The 20,274-nt window shown below is 45.0% G+C and overlaps 2 protein-coding genes across 3 annotated transcripts; one reads left to right on the forward strand and one right to left on the reverse strand.

The window, feature by feature from the left end:
* Positions 1–2,195: 2,195 nt before the first annotated feature.
* On the reverse strand, positions 2,196–10,326 carry Trim10 (tripartite motif containing 10). 2 transcript variants are annotated; one of them, XM_046448490.2, is made up of 7 exons: positions 9,366–10,326; positions 7,896–8,015; positions 7,062–7,292; positions 6,303–6,325; positions 5,612–5,727; positions 4,425–4,457; positions 2,196–3,052 (listed from the first exon to the last, which is right to left on the reverse strand). In XM_046448490.2, exons 1-7 carry the CDS (start codon positions 9,792–9,794, stop codon positions 2,535–2,537), a joined length of 1,470 nt encoding a protein of 489 aa, XP_046304446.1. In that variant the 5' UTR covers positions 9,795–10,326; the 3' UTR covers positions 2,196–2,534. The 2 variants fall into 2 exon arrangements, with proteins under 2 accessions (XP_046304446.1, XP_046304447.1); XM_046448491.2 differs by having other exon boundaries at positions 7,896–7,991; positions 9,366–10,324.
* A 2,268-nt stretch (positions 10,327–12,594) lies between these two features.
* Trim15 (tripartite motif containing 15) lies at positions 12,595–19,889 on the forward strand. The gene is made up of 7 exons (XM_046448552.2): positions 12,595–12,978; positions 13,326–13,421; positions 14,971–15,201; positions 16,118–16,140; positions 17,678–17,793; positions 18,155–18,187; positions 19,191–19,889. The coding sequence occupies exons 1-7, from the start codon at positions 12,595–12,597 to the stop codon at positions 19,703–19,705; spliced, it is 1,398 nt and encodes a 465-aa protein (XP_046304508.1). The 3' UTR covers positions 19,706–19,889.
* The last annotated feature ends 385 nt before the right edge of the window (positions 19,890–20,274 follow it).

Raw genomic sequence — 20,274 nt, forward strand, 5'->3', positions numbered from 1 at the left:
TTTATCTACTTCCTCCAAAAGTAAATAAATTTCAAGTAAGTAATTACCTTAAAGGAGGAGCAGGTCAGTATGAGTATTTTCACTCACCAGCAGTTTTATTCCCCAGTTTAAGAAATATAAGCCTTTTTTTTTTTTTCTGAATCCAAATTGCCTGTGTGGAGCATAGCCAGTATTAACATATTAACCAGGTTCCCCAGGCATCTGCTTTTGAACAAGGCTGTAAAGCCTAGTAGTTAAGATCTCTTGCTGAGAAATAACCAACTCACTAGGCCTTGGTTTCTTAGCTTCAAAATGGGTAACTCACAGAGTTACCAAGATTAAGTAACATAATTGTGAAGCCCTCTGGCTGGCCTAGACCTTCATACACATATTTAAGTAGGCTCATCGTCTGTTTTTTTTTTTTTTGGTGCCAGGGATTGAACCCAGGGGTGCTTAACCACTGAGCCACTTCCCCAGACCTTTTTAAAATTTTATTTAGAGACGGGGTCTCACTGAGTTGCTGAGGCTGGCTTTCAACTTGGGATCCTCCTGGCTCAGCCTCCCAAGTCCTTGGGATTACAGGTGTTCACCACTGCACCTGGCTTCATCTAACATTTCATTCATTTTTAAAGACCCAGGAATAACCAATAGAAGCAAACAAAAAATATATAATCCTACATTCTAGTGGAATCCCAGGTTTGGGGGTGTGATATGTTTTATCATTATATAGATACTGTGTGTGTCATTATTTGGGGAATATACAACATTTGAGAATATACAACACTCAGGAGAAGCCATTCAACCCCCCTTGAATACCTGGCTCCTGATCACCATGACTTTCCTACCTACTCCTCCGAGGTTGAACAACAGAATTCTCAGGGGAATTTTAAGCCTGGACCTAACTCTATGGTGCCCTCTGCCTTTGAGGTAGCACCCTGAGTGGTGCACCTTCTCATGGAGGACCAAGTAGGAAGACATGAGGAATTGAAGTTTATGTAAGGGCAGGGTAAACAAATGTTAAACAGACTGTCAGAGTAAGGGGCATGTGTAAGCAGAATAAAATACAACATCAAGAATTAGAAAATAAAGGACCATCACTCAGTACAGTTAAAAAAATATTTTCATAATGCATAGGGATGACAGATATCATTTTCCAAATTCTAGGCAGCCATATCTGTCCTGGAATCAGTACAGGGGCAATTCTAGACTTCCCAGACCCAGCATGACCACAGTCCCTCCATTACCACCAGGCTTCCAGTCTCCCACAGGCCTCTGTACTCCAAATCTGCTCATCTCCATATCCCTAATCTCCCCTTTTTCACACCATTTTTCATATGTAGCCTTTTGTGTGTTCCTAGAGCAGCCTCAACTCTTTAGGCTAAGGGGCAAAGGTCCTCCAGTTCATCCCCCGACCTTTTCTTCCATCACCTTATTTCTTGACCTCACCTTGATCAGGAGGATGGTTTCCCCCCAGAGGTTGAATGTGGTCTTTGGGTTATGGTTTATGGTTAAGCCTCCCCTGTCATCTTTTTCCTAAGGCCGTATACCTTCGTCTCAGCCAAAGTGACACCACGAGGAGGAGGGACAGTGAGTGGTGTTGGGTTGGGATGATGCATGTCTGCTCATGAGGTTATGGAGATGACCTAGTGCCCCCTGAGTCACAGCCCATCTACCCAGTTCTCCGCTGTCCCCATTTCCTAAGGTGCTTCCTCCCCTCCATTCCTCACTTAACACATGCCTCCTTCAGACCCACCTCTTTCAGAAAGCTATCCCTGACTCACCCTCTCCTCTGGGCTTCCATAATACCCAAGTTGAACCCCTGTCACAGAAGCCACCATAGTGTGCCAAAATATAGTCTTTACGTCTCTGTGTCTTCCCAGAGCTCCTTCAGATACAGGATGAGTTGGTTTTTTTTTTTTTTTTTTTTTTAGCGAGAGAGAGAGAATTCTTTAATATTTATTTTTTAGTTTTTCGGCGGACACAACATCTTTGTTTGTATGTGGTGCTGGGGATCGAACCTGGGCCGCATGCATGCCAGGCGAGTGCGCTACTGCTTGAGCCACATCCTCAGCCCTTTTTTAAAAATTTTTATTTCAAATCGCCAGTGGCTGCCTACACTTTTTGGTTCATAGTTAGCCCACAATAAATGTTCCTTGAGAATATGAATAAATGAACTCTAACATTTTTTGTTAAGAAGACAAGATGAAGAGAGCTGGGGGTCCTGCTTGAACTCATACAATTGGTTGGTTACTAAGCTTGGTCTTGAACTCAGGTCTTCTGGCTCCAAATCCAGTGCTCTTTCTGTATATAGCTCTTCTGTGACTGATGGTGGTGAGGAGAGTTTGCAGCAATGGAGTTCCCAGATACCCTGACCATCCACTGGTCACTTGGGGAAAACCTTGATCAGTGGATTAAAGTTCATCTCATCTTGGCCCTTACCATCATATCTAAAGAAGCCATTTCTATTCCAAGTCTTCCAAATGACTCAGCCAGAGATCAAGTTCACATGATACTTGATTTGAGTCTTGTATTTGGAGGAGGGTAATTTCACCCTCTCAATAGCTCAGAGAGAAACTGGACCCTCGGCCCCAGAGCCCAAAGAAGGGAAAGACCTTCCCAGTGAAGGAGGCAGTGAAGGTGTAGATGTGCTCATGAGTGACAGCATTGGCAAAGGTCACCCAGCCCACCTCGTAGTCAAGAGATACCCGCACCTGCCGGAGCTGCTCCTCCAGGGCCAGTCTTGCGGGGAAGGAGGCCAAAGCAGAGACAAAGCCCCAGGCCAGCCTCAGAGCCCACACACCCTCCTCTGGGCGCAGCCGCAGCTCCCCCTTACGCCGAACATCCTCACTCACCACACCCACAGTGCAGCTGCCCCCGTGGGCCAAGTCCACGCTCACCACCCATGTGTGTCTCCCGCCTGTGAAGCCACTGTGGGCTAGGACACAGGTGGCCCGGTCAAAACGCTGGGGGCTTTCTGGTGAATTCTGCCATTTGTAGGAGAACTGAGCCCGTTGGTGGTCCTCAGACAAGAGGAGCTTGGGGTGGGAAGTCTGGGGGTCTAGAGAGATGTGAGCTATGGGAAAAACCCAAAGAGACAAAGATGTCAGAAAACATGCTATGACCTTCAAGGACAGCCTAAAACTCTTCTTTGCACCCGCTTTCTAATGTTATGGCACCTGCAAGGACCCTCAGCATGCGCATCACCTGGGAACTTGTTGTAATTCAGACTCTCAGACTCTGCATCTCAACACGGTGCCCAGGGGGTTCCTCTAAGGAACCTCAGAGGGGCTACAGCCCTTATTCGGTTTCTGTCCTGCTGGGCTGCAAGAAGTACCTGCCAGCTGGACCTCCCTCCTGCTGGTACACACAGCTGCCCCTCCCCCATCTCCTTCTCAGAGGCAGAGACTTTTCTCCCCTGGGGCCCAACTTCAGGATTTCTCCCTTGCTCTCTCTCCAGGCTTGGTGACTCCTTTGCACACTTGTGCTACCAGCAGGCTATCTGAGTCAGCCTTGACTCAGACAGCCTTGGGTTATTCACCCTGCTTCAGTCACTCCAAACTGCCAGACTCTGATGACCACTTTTTAACAGCAAAAACTTTGGCAGAACCCTTCAAATTTTTACTTTTAGTATCCATACATTGAGGAAAACCCATAAATTCAGATCTATCCATGGGTTAGGGAGCTATCCCAACAACTCTATGACTCCTCCTCCAAAGGACAGTGTCTTTAGCTGATAGATGGGAAATAATGCTGCCCTCCTTCAAACTGTCATTAATGAAATGACACCTGAGAGGGAGCAGCTCTTTGAGAATGTGATTATAAACCCAGACCAAAGTTCCTCTCATGCAAAAAGGCTTCTCTGATAGGCCTTATCCCATTCCAATTTAATCTTTCTATCCACTCAACATGTGCAGATCAGAATGTGAAACTTCATGAGGAATGTATGTGCACCTGTCCTTTCTTATATATATCATCTCTTGATGTCTGTAGGGGACTGGTTCTAGGAACCCCATGAAGACCAAAATCTTCAGATGCTTAAATTCCTTATATAGAATGGTATAGTGTTTACATACACATATATTCTTATATGCTTTAAATCATCTCTAGATTACTTATAATACATACAAAGATGTAAATGCTATGTAAATATGGTATACTGTATTGTTTAGGGAACAATGACAAGAAAAAAGTCTGGCCATATTTAGTACAAACAGATTTTCTGAATATTTCTATCTGAGGTTGGCTGAATCAATGGATATGGAACCCATGGGTATGCAGGGGTGACTCTCTATGTGTATACACACAAATATATGTGAATACATATGCATGTGTGTGTATATGATGTGTGTGATTATACATATATATGATTATTGTAGTGCTCAGTGTAGAGCCCTGCAAGATTGTTTCTCCTTTTTAGGATCGCCATCCTGATGTAGGCTGCTTACCTGGCTCATAGTCCAACTCAAAGCAGAGTTTTTCTGTAAAGAGGAAATAAAACAAGATGAGATTTCATTATTTTTGAAACCAGAGAACACCCAGTGATAAGGGAACAGGTCCAGAAGAGGGAAGGGACAAGGAGAAGAATAGAAGTTAGAATCCTCTAGGTCAGCGGTTCTAAACGTGAACTTGCATTGGAATTACTCGAGTACTTGCTAACACACACCTGATTCACATTCCTGTGCTCTGGAGTGGGCTTCAAAAATTGCATTTTTAACAAGTTCCCAAGGGGATACTGATACTGTTGCTGTTGACCAGGAGCCCCCCTTTGAGAACCACTGCCCTAGGTCTGAGTGGGCAGCGGCCATATTGCCTTGCTTACCTCTGTATCCACAGTTCAGCACATAATAAATGCTCAAGAAACATCTGCTAGATAAGTAGCTAGATTTATTTTCTATCCTGCTTAGAAATAATTTTTGGAATAGTGAAAGGTCAGCCTTTGATTAGAGTAAAATTTCCTTTACTGTCAGGCGAATGGGAATATTTGTGGGAAGTAGATTTATAGGGAAAATTCTTCCAGGATGATGTTTTTGTGGATGGGTCATCATTATGATGTCATAGTTGCAGGGGTGCTATCTGTTTTATTTCCTTCTGGACTCTCAAGCTTTCCTCACTCTTTCCCACCAACACTCCATGTTCCAGAAAAGGGTGGAGCACAGTTGCCACAGTGGCAGCCCAGCTCTGGGAGCCACTCTAACAGAAGGAAAGCGAAAGGGAGGGATGGATGAGTCAGCTCCCACAGGGTAAAGATAACTACTGTCACAGGTTATGAAAAACTAACAACATCCATCATCTAAAACTTATTACAAATGCCGCTGTGGATTTTTAAATGACTGAGAATGATAGATGCTTGGCAATCATTCTCTTTTATATTATTTAATGCCAACTGATTAGTTTTGTCTATTTTTTCAAATCAGTTGATTTGTTTCCCCAGAAATCTTTACCTTTGTTACCTCTCTTAATTGTCACATCATCCTGAGAGGCAGATTTTATTAAAAATCTGCAAACAAGAAAATAAAGGCACTGAAAGGGAATAAACCTCGCCAAATTCACAACCACTTGGCAATGGAGCATGGAGACCTATTCCAAACCCAGTCTTCATGACCACCTCTGTGGGGGCCTGGGGTCCACTTACCCAGGAACATCTTCATCTCCTTCTGCAGTGGGAGGGCTTGTTGGGGGAAGTTCCGAATCCTCTGGCCCAGCTCAGGGGACACAGCCTCTGGTTTCCGGCACTTTCTGGTTTCACATCTAGGGGCACAGAAACGACAGGGTCTGGGAATTATATTCCTTAATGAACACCTCCAGAGTCAGGTGGGCATCTTCTAACATGGCTTGGAGACACCAGTTTTCACAGACATACTTCCTTTAGGGCAGACGACACTGCTATCTGAGGGTGTGCATCTACAGCTATAAGTGCGAATATATTTTGGCATGTGGAAGCTTACGTTTGAATGTCCTTAATGTGAGGATGTTGTATCTGTGTATGGCAATAACTAGGTATGTGGTGCACATATTTATTATTTATTTATGGCACCAAGGACTTAACCCAGGAGTGCTCTACCCCTGAGCTATATTTCCAGTCCTTTTCAATATTTATTTATTTGCAGTGCTGGGTATTGAACAGAGGGCCACACACATGCCAGGCAAGTGCTCTATTATTTTTTTATTTCGGGACAGGGTGTTTCTAAGTTGCCCAGGCTGACCTCAGATTTTCAATCCTCCTGCCTCAGACTCCTGAGTTGCTGGGTTTACAGGGTGCACCACTACGCCCAGCTATATATGTGTATTTATGTGGAAAAGAAAAGAGAAATTGCATTGCTTACCTTATTAGAGTGCTTCTGATATCCTAGGGGAAAGAGAAAGGCAGAGGGGATGGGAGGGGGGGGGGGAGAAGGATTTAGTCCAGTTTTTCTCTACTACTTTTCTTAGGTCTACAAAAGACAAAATACCGTTTTCTAGACCTATACAGAAAAAGGACGCCAGATTCATAGAGTTCCAGAACATTAGGATTCACAGGCTTTGAGGATCAGAGCCCAACCTCTGTATTGTGTAGACTCGGGTGGTGAGGTGACTGGTCCCTGCTAGTTAGAGGCAAAGGGGAATGAATCTCATTCCCAGGTCTCCTATTTCTTAGTCCCTAGTGCACCCTCCTAAATCATGCTGCCTTTATGATTCCTTGTTGGGTCCCCAATATCCCTCCTCCAGTTTGAGAAAGTGAAATAAATAAACCAGTAAGAATTTTCTGGCAGATGGAAGAGGCATTCAGGTTATAAAGCTTACTTGCATTGGAAGTAACACCTGACACTTGTTTGCATAATATTTGGCACTTTTTGAAGTGCCATTTCTACTTTCTCACCTCACAGAAGCCCTGTGAGATTTGAGAGATGATAGGATGGAGAGATGGAGACCAGGGAGCACAGTGTCCAGGGAGCATTTGGGAAAGCACAGCCTAAAATCAGGATCTATAGTCCTGTGACCTGTTTCCCATCTGGGATGTAGAGATGCCTGAGTGAAGGTAGCCTGGCGTAGACAAGGTAAAGATGGTGATCACAGAGAGCACAGTGGGCAGGCCCAGGCCTCACCGTCAGGAGCTCCTTTGCTGGCCTCTCGCTCTTCTCCTCCAGCTCTTCAATCAGGGCACTAAACCGGCAGATCTCCCCAGCAACCAGGGAATCAAACTCTTCCTGTTGCTTCAAGATGTCACCATCTAGCCTCTCCAGTTGCTCTAAGAGTATACTCTGCTGTTCCTCCAGGAACTGGCTCAGATGTGCAAACTCGGAAATCACCTGTTGTCTCTTGGTGGCCACCTGAGTCTGAGAAGGCAGGATAAGAGCCAAGGAGAACACCTCCCCCATCATCTCCTCTCCTTAGTCCTCATCTGTTTTCTTCTTTTTCCTTACTTGGTCCTATCTCCCTCTTAGCCCAGGTCCATGTCCTCCAAGGTTTGGTGGTACAATCATAGCCCTCAGCATCCCTGCCATCTCCCCAGAGAGATCTGGAGTTGTGGCATGGTTTTCTTTCCACCTGCCATCCTGTTCTGGGAACTGGACAGTACAGCACTGCCTCAGCCACCATCTGCAGGAGCTTCTAAAAGGGGTAGGGCTCAGAGGAGGTAGAGGGGACACCTGACCTCCTGTCTTATAGGAAGTACACACTGTGTGCATACTACCAAGCTACTTTACAGGCAGGATCTCATTTATCCTTGCAGCAATTCATTGAGGTGGTAATGACTTTTTATCTCTATTTAATAGATAAGTCAACTGAAGTTAAAGAGTTGCTTGAGCTCATATAGTGAAGTGTCACTGCCAGGATTTCAGACACAGGATGACTTTAAAGCCCTATGCTGTCTTGCTTGTTTTCAGGGAGACCCTGGACACTGAGGAATAGGAGGGACCTGGGGAAGGGTAATCACTTACCAGGAGGACTTGTATCCTTTTATTTTCTCTTGATTGGATTTCTTGAATCTCCTCTCTCTCCTTTCTTAGATTTCTAAGACACTTCTGTATTTGTTCCTGAGGGAGAAGGAGCATAAAATGCTAAGATGAAAAAAAAAAAAAAGATTTATTAAAGGGGTGTCATCTTATCCAACCCTCTGTCTCTGGGAATGGTAGACAAGCCCTGAGTCTTCAGCACCTTGACAGCTCACACTCTTTGGGTCTTTTCCCTCTTACACTGTGTTTCAAGAGTTTTAATCTGGGCCTTCCCCTTCCTCCTGTGCCATTAAAGTCTGTGACTTGCTTTTGCCCTTTCTTCTGGTTAAACATCCACTTTCTTTTGCATCTGGGAAGTGGTCTTTCTCTCTCCCTCTCTCTCTCTCCTCCTTCCCCTGTACTGAGGATTGAATCCTGGGGCAGTCTGCCACTGAGATACCCTCCCAGCCACTCCCAGATCTTTTTATTTTTTATTTGAGACAGAGTTTCTTGATAAGTTGCCTAGACTGGTCTTTAACTTGTAGTCTTCCTGCCTCAGCCTCCCAGTCACTGGGGTTACAGGCATGTGCCACCATGCCTAGCTTAGTAGGTGGTATCTAGAATCTGTCCTGATATACTTCAAGCTTAATATCACTGAAATTGTTCCAGCTTTCTGACATATCCAGAAGGAACTTGTACAAATAACAATGCTCTCTTTTATAGAATCAATTATCTTAGGTATGATTCCATAAGGGAGAAAAAACTTGGAAATGCAAAAATAATTGATGAATTGTTTTAAAACTGTTTGTTCTAGGATGGAATTAGGAACAGGTACATACATATAAAAGCCCACATATGCATATTCAAAAATACATATAGATTCTCACCATCAAGAGCTAATTAACTAATTAAGACATCCACACATACTCTCACTTGTAGTAAAACAATATATGAACAACGAAAACTGGCACATATCCAATTAAGAGATAAAATTATTTATCTACTACATATTCTATCCAAACTATCTATCTATCTATCTATCTATATATATATAAATTTATTCAAAAAACATAAAATGTTACACTTACACACTTGAATACACACTCAGATCCACACCCAAAAGACTGTTCCCCCTTGTGAACATGGGGAACAATGGTACAATTACACAGTGTGTGATTGTTTCCTCAAATACAAGCCTAATACACACACACACACATACACGTTTTGGTCACTCATTCATTCAATAAGCACTTACTGAGGTCCTGTTGTCTGTGGGCCACAAGTAAACAATCTAAGACACCCTTTAAATGATAAACCTGTGATTTTCTGTGCCTAGTTTTACTGCCTGGGTGACCATATAAGTAGAGAGAAAGAATTTGGATTCAGGATGGTCCAAATAATCTACAACTCTGCTCTGTTTCTCTTGGTCCAGTGCAACTTGATCCCACTCTGGGGAGCCCAGGTCCCCCTTCCTACCCGGTAGGGACCTGCAGCATCCTCCAAGAAGCGCACAGTGTGAACCCTGTGCTCCCCGGCTTCGCGACACACCACACACAACTGCGCCTCATCATCCTCGCAGAAGAAATAGACCTTCTCCCCGTGCTCCCGGCAGACGTCCTCCTCCTCTGGGCCCAGCATGGCTACCAGCTTGAGGCGCTCGATGTTTTCCACCACATTGGCCAGCTGCCAGTTAGGCCGGAAACTCCCCGGACGGAAAGGCTCTTTGCAGAGCGGACAGGTGAGGGACTCCTCGGATTCTGAACCTGGTATCTCACAATAGCGAGTGAGGCAGCCCCTGCAGAAGTTATGGCCACAGTCGATGGTGACAGGTTCCCTCAGAGTGCCTTGGCAGATGGGGCAGTTGACCTCATCTACCAGGTTGGTCACAGAGGCAGCTGAGGCCATGCTGGTTCTGCTGGCCCTGTGGACTCCTCAAGGTCACTCTCTCTGCTTGATTAAGGTGGAAGGATTGGGAGAGCAGCAAGGGCACAGAACACACACTCACACACTCACATGTGCACACAACGGACACAAACATAGTCACACACACTCAGACAAGGCACCCACTTGCATCTCTGGTGCCAGGGTTCCGTTTTCCTGCTCTCTTGGGAACAGACACACACCTGCCAATAGCAGAAATGGAGAAAAGGCAGAGGAGGGGAGGAGAAGAGGCAGAGGGGCTCACAGCATTCCAGAGATGGCCTCAGTTACTGTCTGGACCAATGATCCTGGCCTGGGGCTTGCTGTTGCTTTCTGTCCATCCAGAGACCGTCACAGTGGAGGAGTGTGTTGGCATCTCAGCTGTCAGCTATGGGAAGAGATCAGTCTTCTTTTGGGGACAAGAGGGAGACTGGGTCCCAGAGTGATGATGCCACTCCTGCCTCCCTGCAATGTGACCAGCTGTCTCCAGGGAGATTGGAGGTATCAGCCATCCCAGGGCCTGCCAGTCAGCGGGGAGGAGAGTGTGGGGACTCAGATAAGGTCCTGTGCTGGGGTGTATTTGGTGATGTCCCAACTGGCTTCCAGAGGTTTCAAATGAGTTCAAAATATACCCTGCATGGGGGAGGAGAAAGAAAAATAGTCATGGCTAGCATTTCTTTATGATGACTACACACCTTATACTGATAAAAGCACTTTAAACACATCATTTTATTTATTCCACCTATCTGCTCTGTAACACTGGTGCTATTAGGCTTTCTGCTTTGTAAAGCAGAAAGCCGAGGCTTAGCCAGGTTCCCTCAGCTTGCCCTAGGTCAACAAGTAGGAAGTGACCATGATTTGCAGGTAGAGCTGTGTGTCTTCTGAGTAATACTGTCCAATAAAAATACAGTGCAAGCCACATATGAAATTTCTTTATTTATTTACTAAAATTAAAGATGATTTTTAAAAAATATTTATTCTTAAGTTTTAGGTGGACACAATATCTTTATTTTACATTTATGTGGTGCTGAGAATCGAACCCAGTGCCCTGTGAATGCTAGGCAAGCACTCTACCACTGAGCCACAACCCCAGCCCCTAAAGATGATTTTTTGGTGTTTACGTATGCAATTTAAAATGTTCTAGTAGCCTTTCAAAGGTAAACAGAAAAAAATAATTTTAAGAATATATTTTATTTGGCCCACTATTTCCAAAATGTTATGAGTTCAGCATGTAATCTGTATGAAACATTATTATTATTATTATTATTAATTGTAGTACTACTAGTAGTAGTAGTAATAGTAGTACCAGGGATTGAAACCAGGGCACTTAACCACTGAGCCACATCCCTAGTTCTTTTAAAAATATTTTATTTAGAGACAGGGTGTCTCTAAGTTGCTTAGGGCCTCACTAAGTTGCTAAAGCTGACTTTGATCCTCCTGCCTTAGCCTCCTGAGCACTGGAATTACAGGTGTACACCACCATGCCCAGCTGTATAAAACTTTATTAATGAGATATTTTAATTGCTTTTTTTGTGCTAAATCTTTGAATTTCAGATGTATTTTACATATATATTTCAATAGTCAGTAGCCATATGTGTGGCCCGTAGTTCACATATTTGACAATATAGCTCCAAGACTGTGCTCTTGATAGGAGTGGAGGGTAAGGGTGATATACAAAGTAGCTGGAGGGAAAAGGGGGCAACAAGGAGGTGCCGGGCTGATCATGAATGGAAGGGACCCTGATTTATCTGCAGATGCAGGTGAGCAAAGAAAGACTCCCCACTCCCCCAATTTTTGGCTTCTTGATCTTTGTCTTGGCTGGGAGTGCAGGAAGAGCACAAGACTTGAACCCTGGAGATTAGGATTGTCCCCAGCCTGTGGCTATCAGCCTGTGACTTTACTTCTCTGTTTACATTTCCTTCTCTGAAAATGAAAGTAATGACACCTGCCCCAAAGGGTGGTTATTAGGAATGGACCTAATAATGTGAAAATAGTAAACCCTAGATAAATATAGTTGAATCTGTTTATCTCTTTGACTAATTGAGTTTTCTATGTTTTTTTTTTTTTTGATCAACACATAATTTGCATTATGGTTTCTTATCTTTTCCCACCTGCAGTTAAAATATGAAAATGAAATCCAGGATTAACCAAACTCCACTGGAGATGGTGGTCCACAGAAGTGGGGCATTTAGGAGTATAGGGAAGACCAGCATGGCAAATAAGGCACGATGAAGAAAGACAGGCAGAGGAGGGAAACCTCCAAGAAGACCTGTACGTCTGAACAGAGTCCCCCAGAGTCTCCGGAAGTCGGTCACCTCCCATTCCAGCTTGGACTTTGACGCTACAGGCAAACTTCACAGCGAGTTTATGGCTCCCACCTGCTCAATCTGACAGGAAGTGGCTCCTCCCCAATTCTCTCCACCCCACTATGGTCAAGGGATTCCAGGAAACTTCAGACGTGACCTCACGGGGAGCTCTTCTCCCCGATCCAGGAACTAGAAGATAACAGAGGAGTGGAAAACTATCTAGCTCACCTGGCCACCTCTAGGTAGTTCAAGATGCCCTGGAGTTTGGACCCATTTAGCTGATGGGTGGTGGCCAAGGGTTCCTAGGTGTGCAAGAGGTGGAGCCAGGTGGCTTCTCCGTGCGGACATTCCTGCCTTCCTCTGTCAGCTCTGTGTTCCTTTCCTTTGGTGACGTATTTAAAAGTGACTCAATTTCAGGTAAAGGAAATTTGCGTGAACGTGGCTGAGGCCAGTGTGGACAGGCTGGGGAAGGCACCGTGATGCCTTCCACCTCCTCCCTGCAGTTGGTCCATGAGGGGGCTGCCTGTCCTGCCTGTGCAGGGCCCCTTCAGGATGCAGTAAGTGCCGCCTGTGGACACACCTTCTGTAGCCTCTGCTTCCCTGCGCATGCCCAAATGGGGGCCCAGCCCTCCCGCAGGGTCCTGCTCTGCACGCTCTGCCAAGAGGAAGAGGAGCAGACAGAGACCCTCTTGGCCCCTGTGCCTTTGGGTCCTGTGGGGAAGATGAACTGCGAGGAGCACGGTGAGAAGATCTACTTCTTCTGCAAGAATGATTCAGAGTTCCTCTGTGTGTTCTGCCGGGAGGGTCCCTCCCACCAGGCCCACACTGTGGGCCTCCTCGAGGAGGCCATTCAACCCTACAGGGTAAGAAGCTTGGCTTCCCCTTGGCCGGTTTGGGTAGGATGGTGTGGCTGAGGAAATGGGGTGGGGGGTCTGCTTTCTAAAGCCTTCCCTTTGCCCTACAGGCAGGTCTGTCCTCTGTGTTCCCATCTCGCTGTGTGCATGCCTGACTACTGCATTTATCTATCTAATATTACTCACTCTCAACAAACTCCTGCCTTAAGTAGTGATCCTTTTAGGGACAAGAACTGGATCTTTGTCACCTTCAAATTCTTCGGCGCTCTGCAGTGTTCCCAGAATGTGGGAGAAAATTTATATTTGTGAGTTGAATTATTAACGGAGCCACTTTTCTCTGCCCTTTCTTCCCACAGGATCGTCTCAAAAGTCGTCTGGAAGCTCTGAGCACAGAAAAGGACAAGATTGAAGACATAAAGTGTCGAGAAGATCAGAAGCTCCACGCACTTCTGGTAAAGGCCAAGCCACTTGCCACCATTTTCTCTGGGATTTTTCTTAACTGACTAGGGAAGTCTGTTGTCTCGTATCTGTTGCCTGCCTGGAAAGAACCTGGCAAACTGTTCTTATTCACTTTTCTGCTGCCACACACAAAGTCACTTGGGATCTCAGAACATCTCAGAACATCAGAGCTAGAAGTGATTCTGATGTCCTCTAACCTAAGGTCCTTTTTACATATAAATGTGTGGTACTGGAATTGAACCCAGAGGTGCTCTACCACTGAGCTACATCCCCAGACCTTTATATTTTTTGAGATAGGTGAATATATATTCATATAAAATATGTATTGAATATGTATAATATATATATACATATAACATATATTTAAAAATATGAATATTTTTTATTTTGACTTAGTGAGAACTAAGTTGCCTTTGGTCTTGAATTTGCAATCCTCCTGCCTCAGCCTCATGAATTGCTGGGATTCCAGGCACGTCTCAGCACCTGGCTCCAAGATCCATTTTTATCCATTTCTTACAAGGTGAAAAACTAAGTTCCAGAAAAGTGATGCTTGCAAGGCTACATGGCAAAGCCCAGGTTCATGATGAAATGACAAAAACCAGAGTCTTTTGACTCCTAGTCCTTTACTCTTTGGCTGGAGTGTGTCTGCTTGAAAACACTACCTTCAGATGGGAGCCTTGGGGTTCAAAGATGTATGTAAGTGTCTGGATTCTAGTTCGGACACAAGAATGACCCTGAGGTCAGTAGGCTAATGGTGGGGGCTCTATCTGGCTCCCTCACACCTCTTTATCCATGCTACAAAGTTAGCCAGGAGGAAATCCACAGTGTGGAATTGCTGGTACCTTGACCAAGGAGATGGACTATCAGGACAGAAAGATCTCTCCAGATCTCGACTCCCATCAAAGCATGCCCTGTAGATGGTGACCTCAGCGGCTAAAACCAGGGTCACATACTTGTTCACCAACCTGTGTTGATTCTAATCACAGTTTCCTTTTGCCTTAATTTCTCTCTAAGAAATTACCATAATCGTCTCCACCTAACTCTATAGAAAGTACAGTGGAGTTAAGATGGTATTGTAGATGTGGAAGGCCCTTTGAAAAGCTTAATGTGATTCTGAAAGCATAATGTGGCATCATTATTTGAATCTCAAGCTAATTGCATAGCCCTTGTCACTGGTAAATTTACTCTGAGACCTATCAACTTACCATAGTTTTATTTGGAGGACTGAGTCTTCAAGCTCCTTAGTCCCTATTCCTCTTAATAAGTACATCAGTAATCCTTCTGGGAAGGCATGGTGACACACGCCTATAATCCCAGTAGCTCAAGCTGCTGAGACAGGAGGATCGGGGGTTCAAAGTCAGCCTTAGCAACTGTGAAGTGCTAAGCAACTCAGTGAGACTCTGTTTCTAAATAAAATACAAAATAGGGCTAAGGATGTGGCTCAGTGGTTGAGTGCCTCTGAGAACCCAAAATAAAATAATTCTTCTGGAAGTCAACTCTGTAAACCCCTTCTGACAATGTCTATCTTTCTCTCCCTAACAGACTCAGATTGAAAACAAAAAACAACAAGTAGAAACAACTTTTGAGAGGCTGCAGCAGGAGCTGGAGGACCAGCGGCATCTCCTGCTGGCCAGGCTGAGGGAGCTAGAGCAGCAGATCTGGAAGGAGAGGGATGAGTACATCACTAAGGTCTCTGAGGAGGTCACCCAGCTTGGAGTCCAAGTCAAGGAGCTGGAGGAAAAGTGTCAGCAGCCAGGAAGTGAGCTTCTACAAGTGAGAGACGCCCCACCCCCTCTTGGGAGAGCAGAGGGATTCCACGGGAAGGGGCACTATGTTGTGAGCTGGAATGTGCTGGAGAGAAGCAGAAAGGGAAGTGAGGATTATCTCTAATGGGAGGGACCAATGCTTGTCTAGTTCCTCTAGCCCAGAGAGTCTAGCAACTTGCCCAAAGCATACACTGTGGTCTTGTTAAGAGCTTGTTAAGAGCTCTTGTTAAGAGTTCAGAGAGCTCTGGGTTTGAATGTTGGCTCTTCTAGTTGTAACACTAGAGGAGTCTCTTTAACCTCTTTTATGCACAGGAATAATAATAGCAACTCCTTTGTAGAGTTTTTGCAAACATTATAAGAAAGAATCCATGTAAAACACTCCACATGGGCCGTGACCACAAAGAGAATTCCTTAAATGGAGTCTGTCATGGTTATTATGATGTTGTCTTCTGTAGGTCCAGCTGAGAACTCCAAGGCTGGTCCCCGCTCTCTACCAGCTCTTAATTTTTTTTTTTTTAAGACAGAGAGAGAGAGAGAATTTTTTTAATATTTATTTTTCAGTTTTCGGTGAACACAACGTCTTTGTTTGTATGTGGTGCTGAGGATCGAACCCGGGCCGCTCGCATGCCAGGCGAGCGCGCTACCGTTTGAGCCACATCCCCAGCCCCAGCTCTTAATCTTTGGAGGCAGAACTTACCCTCTAAGACTAAAACAGAAATTATCACAAAAGAACTGGCTGCAGAGTCCACATTAGCAAGGAAACATGAGGTAACAGGACAGTTTAATGAGTAGGTAATAAGTAGACACAACTCACTGGGGGAAAAGAGTTTTGAGCTGATATTTGAAGGAAGAAAGGAGGTACAGAATCCCTAACAGGAATTATATATGGAAACTAAGTGCATGTTCTTGTCTCTCTTTTGTAGGATGTCAGAGTCAACCAGAACAGGTAGGGCATACTCCCCGGCACCAGCTCCTTCACATGAATACCCGTGACACTGCTACTACCTCCTCCCTGTGGATAGTCACCCAGAAAGGCAAAAGCACTGACAAAAGAGCCACTCCCTCACACACCAAGTCCAAACTCCCTGAAGTTTTGTATTCTAAAGGTTTAGTTTTAAACTGATAGGCCAGTATTGGGAACCTATTTTTATTCCTAGAAATGGAGTAATAAATAATAATTGTGTTTTTAAGTTGATCTAGGAACATATGTAATCCACACTATTAGTAATACTCAAAGGGAAAGTATCATCATAGACTATGACAGGCATGGAACCTGGGAAGACTAGCCAGATTTCCCCAGATCCATTTCTCCTGCTTCCCGCAGAGTTTTCCAATGCTACCCAAATGGGACAGCTGCCAGGTGCTGAAAGGCATTGTAAATACATGCTCCTTCCTTTCCTCTCTGCTGGGTGCATTAGCAATCCTCATTAAGACTCAGAATGGGGAACACTTGTCATATGCTGTGTGCTCATTCATGGAGGGGGTGGGGGTAGGGATAATCCCACGTGTCTATTAATCAGGAAATGTCTCCAAATATGCTTTCAAAGAGTGTCAGAGTCTGAGACCACAAAGGTCACTAGAGATCTTCCAGTCCGATGCAGAAGCTGAGGCCCAAGGGGGTAAAATGCTTGTGCAAGGTCATATAGCCAGTGACTAACAAGTGACTAACAAAGCCACACAGCCAGTGACAAATAAGGGCTGCACTAGGACCAGAATCAGGGACTTTCTACTGCAATATGTGTCAATATGTACTTTCTTTCATGTCCTTTATTTATTTTTAAATAAAGGTACTGGGGATTGATCCCAGGGCCTCAGTTCATGCTAGGCAAGTGCTCTACCACTGAGCCCTGGTCCCCATCTCCTTTATTCTTCCTTCCTAGGCCCTTTCACTTTTTAAATATCAGCACACAAATTAGAATAATTCATGCCAGGCATGGTGGGGCACAGGAGAATAAGGCTTAGGAGAATAAGGCAGGAGGATTGCAAGTTCAAAGCCAGCCTCAGCAACTTCGCAAGGCCCTAAGCAACTTGGTGAGACTCTGTCTCCAAATTAAAAATAAATAAATAAATAAAAGGGCTGGGTATGTGGATCAGGGGTTAAGTGCCCCTGGGTTCAATCCCTGGTATAATAATAATAATAATAATAATAATAATAATAATAATAATTTAATAAATAATAAAATTTAAGGCTGTTTTTCAAATTGTACAGCACTGCCCTCTAGAGGCTGACAGTTCCAAATAGTCTTTTAGAGGACCAACCCTCCAATTCTTAAGGAGTGGTAGCCATTAGTTCCTGTAAAGTCTATCTGAAGGGCCTTTTGCATTAGTAACTGTATCTTTCTATCAAAGGTAGAGAAATTATACTCCATCTAATTATTCACCACAGCCAGTAGGACCAGTTTTTAGTTTAATTGTAGTCCTGTTTGGTTAGTATCACCCAATTATTGAGAATCGGACCTAACCAATTACCAACTTGTCTGCAGGTGTGAGATGAAGACTTTTGTGAGTCCAGAGACCATTTCTTCTGACCTTATCAAGAAGATTCGTGACCTTCACAGGAAAATACTTGCCCTCCCGGAGATGATGAAGAAATTTTCAGGTAAAGGGGAAGGGGTTGAAGCTTCCCCCACTCCTATTAGGTGCCCTTCTGCCTTCCATTCATCTACATTTTTTTCCTACCTTTAAAACCTGGCTCAAGTGTCTTCCCCCCCCCAAGCTTCCCATAGTGACCCCACTCTATTCATGGAAGTCATCTCCCAGAGTATTTCCTCCTTTCCCTGAGGACAGACACTGGACTAGAAGTCCAGGAATGTGAGGCCACTTCTCTTCTATTAGACCACAGCAAACGCAGATCCTTCCTCACATTGTCCCTGTCCTCATATTGTAGCCAGGACAACTTGCCCTGGGAGTGCCTTTAAGAAACATTAAGTTACAGATCTTTCTATTTCTGCTTCCCTCAGAAAACTTGGTGAGTCATCTGGAAACAGATTCAGGTAAACAACTAAGGGTTTGGGGAGCCATTCTTCACTTATCCTTTCATCCAGGGCAGCAAACAGAGCAATTATATGCATGCATTCTGGATCCTGATTGCTTGGGTTCTCTATTTTGGCTCTTGCTAGCTTTAGGGTGCTGGGCAGATTATTAAGCCTCTTCATCCCACACTTATTCTATAAAATGGAAATTATAATAGTGCCTACCCCATAAGGAGCTGTGAGGATTAAAGAGCTGATATACACTCAAAGAGCTAATATAATCCCTGGTACATAATAAATGTTCAATTAACATTAGTTACTTGTAAAGATATTATTCATTCAAAATTGCTAACAAGTCCTTGATTTTTGCCTGGTATTGTGCTAGATTTTCCATAGGTTTGAACAATATTGTACAATTTTCAAAAGAAAGCATTTCCTTTTGTGTGTGTGTGTGGGTGGGGAGAGTTCTAGGGATTGAATCCAGGAGTGATCTACAACTGAACCACATATTCAGCCCCCTGCTTTTTTATTGTGAGACAGGGTCCCACTAAATTGCTGAGGCTGGCCTCCAACCTGTGATCCTCCTGCCCCAGCCTCCCAAGTTACTGGGATCACAGGCATGTACCACCATGTCTAGCTATAGCATTTACTTTTAAGTTGGTGCTTAATTTAGAAATTATTTCCACAAGCATTGTGTCATTCTGAAATATATCAGTGATTTTTCTAATGTGAGGGGGAAAAAAAACATCTAGGGATCTTGTTAAAACAGGTTCTGTCTTAGTTGGTCTGGGATGGGGCCCAATATAATGTGTCTGACAAATCCCAGGCTATGCTGCTGCTGCGGGCAAAGCCGCTACTCTCTGGGAAGCAAGCACTGCTTGGCATTTAGGTAGAGAAGTTGCCATTGTCTGTTTTTACAGAACAGAAGCAGAAACTGAGATTCAGAGGAGCAGGCCAATGTCAGGTTGCAGCAGGGCCCTGGTTGCTGTCAGTTCTATAGATGTCTGCGCTCTCCTTCCTCTAGGGATCGTCACTCTGGATCCTCAGACCGCCAATGCAAGCCTGGTCCTCTCAGAAGACAGAAAGTCAGTGAGGTATACGCGGAATAAGCGGAACCTGGCCGACAGCCCCCAACGCTTCGATAGTTTGCCGGTGGTGCTGGGCTCTCCAGGCTTCTGCTCCGGACTCCACCGCTGGCAAGTGAAAGTGCAGCTGAGCGACGGAGGCGGCTGCACGGTGGGAGTGGCTGCCGAGGAAGTGAGGAGGAAGGGGGAGATGGGCCTGAGCACCCAGGAGGGAGTCTGGGCCGTAATCATCTCGCACCAGCAGTGCTGGGCCAGCACCTCCCCGGGAACCGACCTGCCGCTGAGCGAGATCCCTCACTGCATAGACGTCACCCTGGACTATGAGGCGGGGCGTGTGACCCTCCTAGACGCAGACACCCAGGTGCCCATCTTCACCTTTACCGCCTCTTTCTCAGGCAGAGTCTACCCTTTCTTTGCCGTCTGGAAAAAAGGTTCCTGTTTGACTTTGAAGTAGGAAGCACCACATAGCAGAGACAGCAGCGCCCTAGGACCCAAATCTGTTTCTGTCCCTGGCTGGCCAGTGAGGCAGGTGAAGATGAGATCTTGGATTCTAGAACAGTAGTTGTTTTTATTTTATTTATCTTATGCCTTTCAGTTTCCTCCCGTCCTCACCTGATACCCTACACCCGGACAGTACTCCTGGGAGTGGAGAACCAGGGGTGCATAAGTGGCAAAGCCGGGAGCCAGTGGGTTTTGGGAGGAGAGGGGGAACAGACTTTGTGTGTGTGTGTGTATGTGTGTGTGCCAGGGATTGAACCCAAGGGTGCTTAAACACTGAGCCACATCCCCAGTCCCCATTTTTGTGTTTTATTTTGAGACAGAGTATCACTAAGTTGCTTAGGCCTTGCTAAGTTGCTGAGGTTGGCCTCAAACTTGGGTCCTCCTGACTCAGCCTCCCCAGCCACTGGGATTGCAGGCATGCACCCCTGCATCCAGCCAGATGTAAATAAAAATTTAAAAGGTTCAAAATAATCATCATGGGAAGGGTTTTGTTGGGCTTGCTTTTACCATTGACTTTATTTT

Source organism: Marmota monax, unplaced genomic scaffold, assembly GCF_021218885.2.
Source record: "Marmota monax isolate L192 unplaced genomic scaffold, Marmota_monax_Labrador192_F-V1.1 WCK01_AAM20220418_F8-fsc00393, whole genome shotgun sequence".
NCBI lineage: Eukaryota > Metazoa > Chordata > Mammalia > Rodentia > Sciuridae > Marmota > Marmota monax.